The sequence below is a fragment of the Carassius carassius genome, chromosome 31 (assembly GCF_963082965.1).
Source record: "Carassius carassius chromosome 31, fCarCar2.1, whole genome shotgun sequence".
NCBI classification, from domain to species: domain Eukaryota; kingdom Metazoa; phylum Chordata; class Actinopteri; order Cypriniformes; family Cyprinidae; genus Carassius; species Carassius carassius.
In genome coordinates, this window is record NC_081785.1 from 30,826,298 (window position 1) to 30,841,987 (window position 15,690).

Sequence of the window (15,690 nt, forward strand, 5' to 3'; positions counted from 1 at the left end):
TAGTGGATGGTTTGGTTTGTCTGTTGTGCTATCTGGGATGAATGAAATTAATATACAAATGTTGTAGGTATAGACTTGTCTGGCGCCCGGAAAATAATAATCGTTTTTTGAGGCTTTCGATCTGAAAGTCGAGTAAAGTCTGCGTGCAAGCTCAAGTAAAGCCAGCAGTATCGTGAAGAACCCCACCCATCCCTCCAACAGTCTCTTTCATCTCCTACCATCAGGAAGATACCGGAGCATCAGAGCCCGCAAAGTGTGCTACATAAAACCACCTGTAGTAACACATTCTCCTCTATGCGAAGTAGACACTTTTCACACACACTGCTGTGGGTACATAATCCCACAAAAACTCAGTAATATGTGTATGTTTACATGCTCAGTCACTACAAATCATCTTGCACCGTTCCCCAGCCAGCTGCTTGACTTATGATGTTTCTCTTTGCACATGTAGAGTATTATGTGAAGCTTTCATATAGTTTGTATTTTTTCAGTTTATGTATACTGTAGGTAAACATTTATATAGTATATTTATAGTCAAAATCTGTCAGTAGGATAGTTGTGTACCCCGGGAGTTTTTATCGATCATAGTTACTGCTGTTTACATCCCACCACAAGCAGACACCGGCTTGGCATTGTCTAAGCTTCACAATGTGCTCAGTGCCAACATCAACAAACATCCTGACACTGCTCTTATCAGCTGGGGACTTCAACAAAGCCAACCTCAGGCATGTCAAGTCGAACTTTTACCATAAAATGAGGCCGACAAAGAAGAAAAGAGAAAGTTTTGAAAAGTGTGAAAGAGTCAGAACATTTGTTTATTTTGTTGTGGTAGTATGATGTTTTATCAGTGAAGACATTTGCAGAGAAGGAAAAGAGGAGAGACTGATACACACTGAGGTTTGGATGACAGTTGACAACTTTTCCCCACTGTCATTCAGACCAGCATGCACCACCTAATCTGCCCCATGGCTGTCCGATGTTCTCCGCAAACATTGCTCTAAAAGAGGTAATGGCATAAATCAACAAACTCTACCAACCTCAGTGTGTATCAGTCTCTCCTCTCTTTCTTCTCTGTAAATGTCTTCACTGCTAAAACATCCTACTACCAGTGTTTGGAATAACGTCGTTTTAAAAGAACGGCGTTAGGTAATGACGTTATTTTTTCAGTAACGGGGTAATCTAACTAATTACTTTTCCCGCCGTAACAACGCCGTTAACATTACTGAACGTTAAATGCGGTGCGTTACTATGCATTGATTTAATATGCAATCCGAACGCACCCCTGGCTCACACAGCGAGTGAGCAGGTGGGTTAATAACGAGATAAGCGATTATGATTGGCTAAGGCAGAGTCATGTGTTTCATGGTATCCAATCAGAGCAAGTCTGCATTTATTTGCAATCAAGTCAACGATATCGCTGTAGATGAAGTGTCCCCAACTAAGCAAGCCAGAGGTGACAGCGGCAAGGAACCGAAACTCCATCGGTGACAGAATGGAGAAAAAAACCTTGGGAGAAACCAGGCTCAGTTGGGGGGCCAGTTCTCCTCTGACCAGACGAAACCAGTAGTTCAATTCCAGGCTGCAGCAAAGTCAGATTGTGCAGAAGAATCATCTGTTTCCTGTGGTCTTGTCCTGGTGCTCCTCTGAGACAAGGTCTTTACAGGGGATCTGTATCTGGGGCTCTAGTTGTCCTGGTCTCCACTGTCTTTCAGGGATGTAGAGGTCCTTTCTAGGTGCTGATCCAGCATCTGGTCTGGATACGTACTGGATCCGGGTGACTGCAGTGACCCTCTGATCTGGATACAGACTGGATCTGGTGGCTACGGTGACCTCGGAACAAGAGAGAAACAGACAAATATTAGCGTAGATGCCATTCTTCTAATGATGTAGCAAGTACATAGGGTGTTATGGGAATTGTTTCCGGTTCCGGTTTACCTAATTAATGCAACGGATTTGGATAATAAAAGCATATTAGTATGTTATGTGTAAGCCAGGTTAAAGATATGGGTCTTTAATCTAGATTTAAACTGCAAGAGTGTGTCTGCCTCCCGAACAATGTTAGGTAGGTTATTCCAGAGTTTAGGTGCCAAATAGGAAAAGGATCTGCCACCCGCAGTTGATTTCTGATATTCTAGGTATTATCAAATTGCCTTAGTTTTGAGAACGTAGCGGACGTAGAGGATTATAATGTAAAAGGAGCTCATTCAAATACTGAGGTGCTATACCATTCAGGGCTTTATAAGTAATAAGCAATATTTTAAAATCTATACGATGCTTGATAGGGAGCCAGTGCAGTGTTGACAGGACCGGGCTAATATGGTCATCCTTCCTGGTTCTAGTAAGAACTTTTGCTGCTGCATTTTGGACTAGCTGTAGTTTGTTTACTAAGCGTGTAGAACAACCACCCAATAAAGCATTACAATAATCTAACCTTGAGGTCATAAATGCATGGATTAACATTTCTGCATTTGACATTGAGAGCATAGGCCGTAATTTCGATATATTTTTGAGATGGAAAAATGCAGTTTTACAAATGCTAGAAACGTGGCTTTCTAAGGAAAGATTGCAATCAAATAGCACACCTAGGTTCCTAACTGATGACGAAGAATTGACAGAGCAACCATCAAGTCTTAGACAGTGTTCTAGGTTATTACCATCGGAGTTTTTAGGTCCTATAATTAACACCTCTGTTTTTTTCAGAATTTAGCAGTAAGAAATTACTCGTCATCCAGTTTTTTATATCGACTATGCAATCCATTAGTTTTTCAAATTGGTGTGTTTCACCGGGCTGCGAAGAAATATAGAGCTGAGTATCATCAGCATAACAGTGAAAGCTAACACCATGTTTCCTGATGATATCTCCCAAGGGTAACATATAGAGCGTGAAGAGTAGCGGCCCTAGTACTGAGCCTTGAGGTACTCCATACTGCACTTGTGATCGATAGGATACATCTTCATTCACTGCTACGAACTGATAGCGGTCATATAAGTACGATTTAAACCATGCTAATGCACTTCCACTGATGCAAACAAAGTGTTCAAGTCTATGCAAAAGAATGTTGTTGTCAATTGTGTCAAACGCAGCACTAAGATCCAATAAAACTAATAGAGAGATACACCCACGATCAGATGATAAGAGCAGATCATTTGTAACTCTAAGGAGAGCAGTCTCAGTACTATGATACGGTCTAAATCCTGACTGGAAATCCTCACATATACCATTTTTCTCTAAGAAGGAACATAATTGTGAGGATACCACCTTTTCTAGTATCTTGGACAGAAAAGGGAGATTCGAGATTGGTCTATAATTAACTAGTTCTTTGGGGTCAAGTTGTGTTTTTTTGATGAGAGGCTTAATAACAGCCAGTTTGAAGGTTTTGGTGACATATCCTAATGACAATGAGGAATTAATAATAGTCAGAAGAGGATCTATGACTTCTGGAAGCACCTCTTTTAGGAGCTTAGATGGTATAGGGTCTAACATACATGTTGTTGGTTTAGATGATTTAACAAGTTTATACAATTCTTCCTCTCCTATGGTAGAGAATGAGTGGAACTGTTCCTCAGGGGGTCTATAGTGCACTGTCTGATTTGATACTGTAGCTGACGGCTGAATGGTTGCAATTTTATCTCTAATAGTATCAATTTTAGAAGTAAAGTAGTTCATAAAGTCATTACTGCTGTGGTGTTGGGAAATGTCAACACTTGTTGAGGCTTTATTTTTCGTTAATTTAGCCACTGTATTGAATAAATACCTGGGGTTATGTTTGTTTTCTTCTAAAAGAGAAGAAAAGTAATCGGATCTAGCAGTTTTTAATGCTTTTCTGTAGGATATGTTACTTTCCCGCCAAGCAATACGAAATACCTCTAGTTTTGTTTTCCTCCAGCTGCGCTCTATTTTTCGGGCTGCTCTCTTTAGGGTGCGAGTATGCTCATTATACCATGGTGTCAAACTGTTTTCCTTAACCTTCCTTAAGCGTAAAGGAGCAACTTTATTTAAAGTGCTAGAAAAGAGAGAGTCCATAGTTTCTGTTACATCATCAAGTTGTTCTGAAGTTTTGGATATGCTAAGGAATTTGGTTACATCAGGAAGATCACTTAAAAAGCAGTCTTTTGTGGTAGAAGTGATGGTTCTTCCATACTTGTAACAAGAAGTAGAATTTACAATTTTGGCTATATGAAGTTTGCACAGAACTAAATAATGATCTGAGATATCATCACTTGGCTGAATAATTTCAACACCATCAACATCAATTCCATGTGACAGTATTAAATCTAGAGTATGATTTCGACAATGAGTAGGTCCTGAAACGTGTTGTCTAACACCAATAGAGTTCAGAATGTCTATAAATGCTGATCCCAATGCATCGTTTTCATTATCAACATGGATATTAAAATCACCAACTATTAAGACTTTATCTGCAGCCAGAACTAACTCGGATGTAAAATCACCAAACTCTTTAATAAAGTCTGTATGGTGCCCTGGTGGCCTGTATACAGTAGCCAGTACAAACATAACAGGGGATTTATCATTAACATTTGTTTCTCTGGATAATGTTATATGAAGCACCATTACTTCAAACGAGTTATACTTGAAGCCTGCCCTCTGAGAGATCCTGAAAACGTTGTTATAAATTGAAGCAACACCTCCACCTTTGCCTTTTAGATGCGGCTCATGTTTATAACAGTAATCTTGGGGGGTGGACTCATTTAAAATAATGTAATCATCAGGTTTTAGCCAGGTTTCTGTCAAACAGAGTACATCTATATTATGATCAGTGATCATATTATTTACAAAAAGTGTTTTCGTAGAAAGGGATCTGATATTCAATAAGCCAAGCTTTATCATTTGTTTATCCATATTGCTTCTGTTTTTTATTTGTTGAACCTCAATTAAATTGTTAATCTTAACTTGGTTTGGACGTTTTTTGTTTTTTCTAGTTCGGGGAACAGACACAGTCTCTATAGTGTGATATCTAGGTGAAAATGTCTCTATGTGCTGAGAATTAACTGACCTCTGTGACGGGAGGCAGCTAGCAGACGGTCGGTTTAGCCAGTCTGTCTGCTTCCTGACCTGGGCCCCAGTTAGTCAAGTATAAACACTAAGACTATTTGCCATATTTCTAGAGAGAAGAGTGGCGCCACCCCAGGAGGGATGAAGACCATCTCTTTTCAACAGGTCAGGTCTGCCCCAAAAGCTCGTCCAATTGTCAATTAAACCTATGTTATTCTGTGGGCACCACTTAGACATCCAGCCATTGAGTGATGACAATCTGCTATGCATCTCATCACCACGGTAAGCAGGGAGGGGACCAGAGCATATTACAGTGTCTGACATCGTGCTTGCAAGTTCACACACCTCTTTAATGTTATTTTTAGTGATCTCCGACTGGCGAAGTCGAACATCATTAGCGCCGGCATGAATAACAATCTTACTGTATTTACGTTTAGCATTAGCCAGCACTTTTAAATTAGCCAAGATGTCAGGCGATCTGGCTCCCGGTAAACATTTGACTATGGTGGCTGGTGTCTCTATATTCACGTTCCGTACAATAGAATCACCAATAACTAGAGCACTTTCATCAGGTTTCTCAGTGGGTGCATCACTGAGTGGGGAGAACCTGTTTAATGTTTTGATCGGAACAGAAGAGCGGTGTTTTGACCCACGACTACGCTGCCTCACCGTCACCCAGTTGCCCTGCGTCAGGCGCTCTGTTTCCGGAACCGAACAATGTACAGGAATCCCTGAGCTAGACACATCCAAAGCCGTATCTAGAGCCCTAACATTCTTACTGTCCTCAATTAAAGTTTGGATGCGTGTCTCTAATCCTGAAATCTTCTCTGTCAGCCTAACTATTTCCCTGCATTTATCACATGTGAATCCCTCATCAGCGACAGAGATAGATAAACTGTACATGTGGCAAGAGGTGCAAGTAACAATGACAGGAGAAGCCATTACTCACCGTGCTTGATAAAATATTCTTACTGCAGTTGTTTGATGAACTTGTGAAAAACTGGTAGGTTCGAATGAAAACGCTAATGACAAGCTAACGAGTTCTAACACTTTGCAGGTGTACTGCACTCACGGATATAAAATAAAAGTGAACGATCAAAGTTAATCTGATAAGATTGATCGATAATATCAGAAATATGGTGTGAATTAAGTTATATTTTACCACTTTAAAAAACAGAGAGTGATTGTAAGATAAAGATTCTAGAGAAAAAATAAAATAAAAACAGCTACACGGAGCTACGATTTGCTACAGAAGGCCAACAGGAAGTAGAGAAAACACTGTCCCCAAGTGTTTTTAAACACACGCGCCAGCGGCGCCAAACACACAGTCACACACACGCAACAGCTACACAGATTCGCAGCAGCAGCAGAAATGGCGAGTCAGGAGCAATCCGATGAAAAGTTGGCATTTTCAAGGTGGAGATATAAGCACTACTTCAAATTAATTGTAGTCAAAGGCAAGAACGTGCATGTAATGTGTGACACGCATCTACAAAGCTAGTGGCCAAAAACACTTTTCTTACAAAGAGTGCAGGATAAAACTCTTGCTGTCTGTTGACGTGCAATAAATCTCGAAAGTTATGTACGAGCACCTGTCTGTTCTACTCATTTCAACGGACTTGTAAAAACTGCTAAAAAAAATACAAATTCTTTGACATATAGCAACTTTTTTTTTTTACAGTAATGCAAATAGTTACTTTCCCTGGTAACGAGTTACTTTTATTATAGAGTAATTTAGTTACTAACTCAGTTACTTTTTGGAACAAGTAGTGAGTAACTATAACTAATTACTTTTTTAAAGTAACGTTCCCAACACTACCACAACAATATTAACAACTGTGGTGACTCCCGGACACTCTTCAAAACTCTTCTCTTCTTTATCCGCGTCCAACTCCTCCTTGGTTGACTCTTACAGCAAATGACTTTGCAGTTTTCATCACAAATAAATACCTTTATTGTGTTAATTATAAATTGATTATAAAAATGGCAAAAGCAGTTCAATCAGAGGAAAAAGGTACTTCTCTCAGAAAACATACAAATAAAGCTAGTTTTAGATGTTTTGTTAGTATTCGGAGCATTGAGATCATTAGATTATGGCTTAAAGGTTTAGTTCACCCAAAAATGAAAATCAGCCTGTGTTTTACTCTTTGCACTTCCAAGCTCTATCATTGCAGTCAGCGGGTGTTTCTGTCAGAGGCCTTTATTCACCCCCAGAGCTGTGTGAGGCATGTTTTATTATGGATGCATGCACTTTATTTAACGTGTTTTGGACTGTTAAACAGAAACACCCGCTGACTGCAATGATTGAGCTTGGAAGTGACAGGACAATTATTAATATAACTCCGAATGAATTCATCTGAAAGAAGAAAGTCATACACACCTAGGATGCCTCAGTGTGAGTAAAACACAATATTCTTTTATTTTTGGGTGAACTAACCCTTTAATGAGCTAATTTTTGTGAAAACCTCAAATTGGACCAAAATTGTTCCACTCATTCTGGCAGCTCAGGTCACGTACACAAGTGTGTGTGTTCAGGTTTGGTGCTGTACAGCAAGGATTCATGGATCGAGTGGAATCTGAACACTCACAGCACTAAAGAAGACGTGATCCACGCTGTGAAGAATCTGCCTTATAAAGGAGGACAAACACTCACAGGTTCATACACACACACACTCACACACACACAGCTTAGCTCTGAATGACTTCATTCTTACACACCTGTTCACACGTGTCTGTGTGTTTGTGTGTTTCCAGGTCTGGCTCTGACGTATATTCTGAAGAACAGCTTCAAAGCTGAATCTGGATCCAGACCTGGCGTTCCTAAGATTGTGATTCTGATCACGGATGGGGAATCACGGGACGATGTTCTTTCTCCGGCTCAGAGACTCAGAGATGCTGGGATCGAGCTGTTTGCTATTGGTACAGGAACAAAACCAGCTCTAACTTAAATACAGCCTTGTTAATACTTTAGATAATGATTTTCTGACTGTGTGAATCCGCAGGAGTATTGAATGCAGATAAGAAGAAGCTGAGAGCCATCGCGTCCCGGAAGAAGGAGACACACGTGTATAACGTGGCTGATTTCAGCTTGATGTTAGACATCGTGGAGAAACTCAGCAGGAGCGTCTGCGAGCGCGTCTCTGAACTCAACAGAGAGATCAGCGGTGTGTTTCTGAGATCTCTGTTATTTCATGAGCAGGATCAGGAGGTTTCTTCAGGAGATGGAGGTTAAGTTTCTCTTGGGTGTGTGTTTTCAGGTGAAAAAGGGTCAGCCGCTCCCAGTGACCTTCTGACCTCTGAGATCACGGCCAGGAGATTCTGTGTTACTCGTCCAGCGGATCTCTAACAGAGCACAAGTGAGTGTGTGATCTACCCAAACTGATGATAAACCATGCTACTGTTTACAGATGAATGAATAATCATTGAGACACAGACAACAAGTGATAAAGACTTTTAATGTCAGATGAAATCAGTTTTTAAATTCAGTAGTTAAACTGGAGAAGAGTGAAATACAGAAACTAAACAGAGCATAGAAAAAACATAGAATATATAACAGAAAACTGATTTGTAGATTAGATCAATTTTATCAGTAAAAAAAGAGAGACAACACATTAAAATAACAAAATTAACATTCTTCATTCAATTTGGCATCAAATGTAAAATACCACAGACAAGTTGGAGTTTCATAATATAATATAATATAATATAATATAATATAATATAATATAATATAATATAATATAATATAATATAATATAATATAATATAATATAATATAATATAATATAATATAATATAATATAATATAATATTCTTTTAGCATTTAACACAAATGAGAAATAATATTCTTCTTCATGCAGTCAATTTGTCATGAATGCACAATATCAAGAACACATTTAAGGGGTTTCTCTCAAATGTAAAAACTAAAATAAAAATATAATATATTTTATATAGCATATATTTTATATATTTAACATAAATATGAATGAATAATAACTTTATTCACTAAAATTATAGTTTCATGTATGATATAGATAGACTGATATTTGATCTTGAATATCTATATTCTCATAGTTATGAGATATTGTTATAGTTATGAGATATTGTTATAGTTATGAGATATTGTTATAGTTATGATCTCTGCTGTGTTTTTGTGGTTCATCTCTGGGTTTGGTCTCCACGTCACAGAATCCAGAGTCATCATCACAAAACCCGCAGAAACATCCTGAAACGAGCAGAAATGATTCTCTTTCACATCACTGAATGTTGTTACTGTAAATCAAACATTTCACTTTCTCCTATTTTCTTCTCACCCAATAAATCTAGGTGACACAAATGAAGATGAGGATCTTCAGGAGGATGAAGATGCCATCAGAAGCGCTCCTGTTCGCAGCGTTATGTGACTGTTCTGAAAAACCAACAAAAAAAACTAATATTGTTTTATCCTTTCTTAACTTGTTGCATCTTTCTTTATAATAAATGACATTTTAAGTGTGAATGAAGTATTTAGTTTTTTTTAGACTCACCTCGAGAAGATCGGCAGAGATCTGATGGAACAGATAATACAGCTCAGTCATGCTAATTATAAGCTCATCTATACAATCATCACGTCATAATGTACTGTAAAGACTTATATTTGTTATACTGACATTATGATATCATCTAATTAAATATCAATTGAAAGACTGGATAGTAAATTAATACTTTCATTCATCAAGGATGCATTTAATTGATCAAAAGTGACAGTTAAGACAGTTTGTTTCAAATAAGTAATTTTGAACTTTCTACTGAATCCTGAAATATAAAAAGTGTCACAGTTTTCAACACTGATAATAATCAGAAATGTTTCTTGAGCAGTAAATCATCATATTATTCTGATTTCTGAAGATCATGTGACACTGAAGACTGGAGGAATGATGCTGGAAATACAGCGGAGCATCACAGAAATACATTACACTTTAACTCAGATTCACACAGAACACAGATGATTTACATTGTCATACAAACCCGATTCAAAAAAAGTTGGGACACTGTACAGATTGTGAGTAAAAAAAGGAATGGAATAATTTACAAATCTCATTAACTTATATTTTATTCACAATAGAATATAGATAACATATCAAATGTTGAAAGTGAGACATTTTGAAATGTCATGCCAAATATTGGCTTATTTTGGATTTCATGAGAGCTACACATTCAAGAAAAGTTAAATGTACATACAAGGAAAAGCTGGAGGACCAATTTGCAACTTATTAGGTCAATTGGGAACATGTTTGGGTATAAAAAGAGCCTCTCAGAGTGGCAGTGTCTCTCAGAAGTCAAGATGGGCAGAGGATCACCTATTCCCCCAATGCTGCGGCCAAAAATAGTGGAGCAATATCAGAAAGGAGTTTCTCAGAGAAACATTGCAAAGAGTTTGAAGTTATCATCATCTACATTGCATAATATCATCCAAAGATTCAGAGAATCTGGAACAATCTCTGTGTGTAAGGGTCAAGGCAGTAAAACCATACTGGATGCCCGTGATAAAGAGGACAAGGACAACCCAAGTTGTTATCGTTGCTCAGTTCAAAAGCCTGCATCTCTGATGGTATGGGGTTGCATGAGTGCGTGTAGCATGGGCAGCTTACACATCTGGAAAGACACCATCAATGCTGAAAGATATATCCAAGTTCTAGAACAACATATGCTCCCATCCAGACGTCGTCTCTTTCAGGGAAGACCTTGCATTTTCCTACATGACAATCCCAGACCACATACTGCATCAATTACAACATCATGGCTGTGTAGAAGAAGGATCCGGTACTGAAATGACCAGCCTGCAGTCCAGATCTTTCACCCATAGAAAACATTTGGAGCATCATAAAGAGGAAGATGTGACAAAGAAGACCTAAGACAGCTGAGCAACTAGAAGCTTGTATTAGACAAGAATGGGACAACATTTCTCTTCCTAAACTTGAGCAGCTTGTCTCCTCAGTCCCCAGACGTTTGCAGACTGTTATAAGAAGAAAAGGGGATGCCACACAGAGGTAAACATGGCCTTGTCCCAACTTTTTGGAGATGTGTTGATGCCAGGGATTTAAAATCCCTTATTTTTCCCTTAAAATTATACATTTTCTCAGTTTAAACATTTGATATGTAATCTATGTTGTATTCTGAATAAAATATTGACATTTGAAACTTCCACATCATTGCATTCTGTGTTTATTCACAATTTGTACACTGTCCCAACTTTTTTGGAATTTAGTTTGTAATATTTCACAGTTTTTACTGTATTTTTGATCAAATAAATGCAGCCTTGGTGAAAAGAAGTGACTTTTACCAACCCCGAAATTAAGTATTTCAATAGAAATCTGTTAAAATAAAACAGCACAGATTTGACTTTCATACAAGGAATTATTTTTGTACTCACCGTTACAATACAGCTGCACAGAATTCTGCAGAGAGACACAGGTGAGAAGACACTCATGTTTTATTTATTTGATGACAGTGTTTATGATGGACTGAACAGAACTCCTGACCTTCGGTGGATCACAGTCCATCCAGAAGATCACATCAGTGTGTTTTCCTCTCAGAATGATGCTCTGAGATCCTGCATGATGAACTCTGCTCCGATCCACCCCTCCAGATTCGTCAACCACCGCTATACCCTGCAGATCACGAAGCATTCATGTACAGCTTCAGGCTTATTTATTATGTGATTATAAATCTTCAGAAACTGAACATACTTCTAGAGCATGATGAAGACTCTAATGATGGAAGCCAAGAAAACATGCTTTGGTGAATCATACTCATAACAAAAAAGTTATTTATTTTAAGTTATTTGTAAATTAAAATTTTATCTTTTTAATAATTATGACTTAGTATGTCATCTTTTGGACTTTCTATATCATAAGTATGACTTTTTATGTAATTATTATGATGTTTAATCTCATAATTTCAACTTTGTCTCATAATTGTAATTTAGTATGTCATAATTTTGGCTTTTTATGCATGCCTTTTTCCTCATGATTATTGTTATTTCATAAATTCAACTTTTTGTCTCATAATTGTGGCTTTGAAAGCCATGAATTAAAATTTGTATCTCATAATTGATCAGAATTTCAATTTTTTTTCATAATTTCAACTTCTTTCTTAATTATGGTTTAGTGTGTCATAATTATGACTATGTATGTCACAATTTTTACTTTTTATCTCATAATTGACTTATAATTATAACATTATCTCTCTCTGATTTTCGTCTCATAATTATGGCCTTGTAGGTAAAAAAAAATCAAAATTTTGACTTTTTATCTCATAATAGACTTTTTGCATTACTTCTGATGTTATCTCATTTTGACTTATCTCATAATGTGAACTTGTATGACAACATTATGTCATAATTATGTCATAATTATTACTTTTTAAATCTCTTTATAATTATGAATTTTATGTCGTTATTGATTTCTTTCATAATTCTGATGTTATCTCATTATTGTGATATTTTATCTCATAATGGACTTTTTGTCATAATTCTGATGTTATCTCATAATTTTGGATTTTTATCTCATAATTATGACCTTGTATATCAACACTGTTTCATAATTATGAACTTTTAAATCTCTTTATATTTATGACTTTTTTATCTCATAATTGACTTTTGTCATAATTCTGAAGTTATCTCATTATTAAAAATTTTACATCTCATAAATATAACCTTGTATATAATAATTTGTGTGTCATATAGTGTCATTTCAAGTGATTTTCTCCGTATGTGTCAGAATTGGGCTCCAGCGGTGACAGACTCACATCAGCACTCCAGTGTGTCCCACAGCTCGGGTCGGGGGGGTCACTCAGCTCACAGGAGGACGATCCGTTAGTGAAAGCTCTTCTGCAGCACGAAAGAGCGTCCCGTCCAGACAGCATAGCCAGCAGATCTGCAACCATTAATAAAGCTCCTGCTGTTATTCAGGAAACGCTGTCTGTATTAGTTTCCGGTGGGTTTCCTGGCACTGCAGCGCTGCATGCTTCTCTCAGTCACAGTGTATTTCTGGCTACTATAAATCATACAGTTATAACAGCAGTAGCATTGCATACACTCTTATATCTCACTGTGGTTTTACAGCCACACATGGTGAAGTGTTGTGTGTAATGTGTCTGAATTCATTACATGTGGCTCAAGCACATGTTCTTCTGTGTAAGATGCCTGTGGGTTTCTTAGCTGTTGTCTGGTGAACATTCCTGCATTTGGCAGATGCTTTTATCCAAAACAGATCAAACAAATCGGTTCATGCATTTCCTGTGAATTAAACCCGTGACACTGGTGTTGCGAACGCCATGAGCTACAGAAATACTCTCAAGATCTGATAAAGAAGATCGTCAAAGAAGATCACAGATCCTCATTAAAGTCAGTGAGCCACGATAAATGAGTGAGTTTAGCTTTTAATTGTCAAAAGAAAACCACGAACTTCCCCGCTAGCAATAAGCTAGCAATAACAGGAAGTTTAGCTTTTTAAACTTTTCCACTTACACTTTTAAAATGAGCTCCAGTTCATAAAGTCTGTAAAGCTTCACTGACCACATGAGAAAACAAACCACACTTACATGTACAGATTAGTATACATCTTCTGATCGTTAGTTTGTGATCCATCGAGCGAGATTACAGAAAGATCGACTCTACAGTAAACAGCCAAAACCGAAAGAAAGAAAGAACGAGTGAAGGTGTTACTCTCTCACAAGCTGGTATGTCTTTCTTTTTTTCTGTCTGCCTATTGTGTCATTTTTAAATGGCACATTGTAAAAAATAATAATAATAATAATAATGGTGTGATTATAATCCAACATTAGAATGAAGTGTTGTTTCACCTTTAAGAGGAAGCGATTGTGGTTGATGTAGAGATTTGTTTTGGTAGATTTCTTGAATCATTTTTAATATTTGAAACCAGTATGTGCATTTCTCAAAACGTCTGTGACCCTGGAGCACAAAACCAGTCAGAAGTATACATTTTTCAAAATTGAGATTCATACATCATCTGAAGCTGAATAAATCATCTCTCCATTGGTGTGTGGTTTGTTCGGAGGACAATATCTGTCTGAGATACAACTATTTGAAAATCTGGAATCTGAGGGAGCAAAAAAATCTAAATATTCAGAAACCATCTTTAAAGTTGTTCAGATGAAGTTCTTAGCAATGCATATTACTAATCACAAATTAATTTTTGATATATTTACAGTAGGAAATTTACTAAATATCTTCATGGAACATGATCTTTACTTAATATCCTAATGATTTTTGGCATAAAACAGCAGCACACAATGGATCGCCTGCAAAATCCTGGACCTCGCTCAGAATCCTCAGTCAGAAGTGAGTATTAATGTTACAATGCAACTGTTTCCTGGAACATCAGAACTCACAAAAATGCTTAGTTTCAGTGTCAGTGACCAAAATAAAGTGTGTTTGTCATCATGTGAACCACACTGCTCAAACATTCAGATGTTTTTTTCAAAATAGAAATGTTTTATTTCATACTTGTTACATGCAATTGTTTCTACTGTTAAGAAACTGAAGTTACTGTATATGTCAAATGCAAGTGGACTACTGTAACATGAATGATGTGTTTTGAACAGGCGATGTTAGTTCCATGCACACATGATCTTAGGTTAGTTTATTGTATTTCAAACTATTGGACAAAAAAGTGAAGAAACAAAAAAGTACACTTTGATCACAGGTTGTGAGTTTTGTGTCATCAAGGTTGTGATGTTACTACCGAAGTGATTGTTAAAAACCTTCCTTCTGATTCCATGACATGAGCTTCAGACGCTTCTCATGATTCTCAACAGCAGATGGTGATGTTGCTCTTTCTTACCAAAGGAAAGAAACAGACAGAATCACCTTCTGTAGACGCTTCCTTTCAGCCTGAGGATTATTCATCTCACTTTATAGTCCCCAAAAAACTTTTTCTTTTTCTTGATATTTTTAAATATAAATAAGCAAGCCCAGCTCAAGTGACAAAAAAGTAATGCAAAGTATCATAGTGCATTATTTTCCATAAAAAGTAACTAAGTAACACAATTGGTTACTTTTTTATGGAGTAACACAGTATGGTAATGCATTACTATTACAGGTAACCTTCGCTAACACAGTAGCACTCTAGGGTAACTCAGTCTTGTCCAGGATTCTTGGTCACAAAGACAAAGCAAATGACGCCTGAAGAACATGATTATAAAGCTTCCATCTTCGCAAGTTTCATTTGAGAACAACACAACACATATGCTACCAAACATAAAGGTGCAAAGATTTTTTCTTTTTTTTTTTGTGCAGAATTGTTGGTTGGGAGTCTGTTCCTACATTAAGGAACAGATGTGATAAATCTGCGTATTATATTCACTTCAGACACATGCATATCAATAACACGATTTTCTGTTTGTTTTTGCCATACAATTTATATGCATTTTCATGAAAGCGAGCTCATTCAGACTGATTATGAATGTCTGTCTGAGGGTGATTTAGAGCATTACTCTGAATGTGGCAGTGATTGTGTGTCGGAGCTGAGGGATGCTGGGAAACCCTCTGACAGCGTCTGGATAACACCATGTTCTCTGATTCACTGACTGAGCTTCTGCTGTAGTCACAGAGACACAGCGGTGCTCCGGATCCTTCTGATGACAGAGAGACATGACCCTGTCGAGAACAACAT

At 37.3% G+C, this 15,690-nt stretch overlaps 2 protein-coding genes across 2 annotated transcripts in view; one reads left to right on the forward strand and one right to left on the reverse strand.

The window, feature by feature from the left end:
- Positions 1-8,374, forward strand: part of LOC132111875 (cartilage matrix protein-like) — a 110,859-nt gene extending 102,485 nt beyond the window's left edge. The window contains exons 9-12 of the mRNA XM_059519510.1: positions 7,550-7,669; positions 7,769-7,933; positions 8,017-8,178; positions 8,272-8,374. Coding sequence (XP_059375493.1) covers positions 7,550-7,669; positions 7,769-7,933; positions 8,017-8,178; positions 8,272-8,360 — 536 coding nt within the window. The 3' untranslated portion in view covers positions 8,361-8,374. The remainder of the gene's footprint in view (positions 1-7,549; positions 7,670-7,768; positions 7,934-8,016; positions 8,179-8,271) is intronic.
- Positions 1-15,690, reverse strand: part of LOC132111963 (putative E3 ubiquitin-protein ligase UBR7) — a 361,771-nt gene that overhangs the window by 337,822 nt on the left and 8,259 nt on the right. The gene's annotated exons all lie outside the window — the stretch shown is intronic.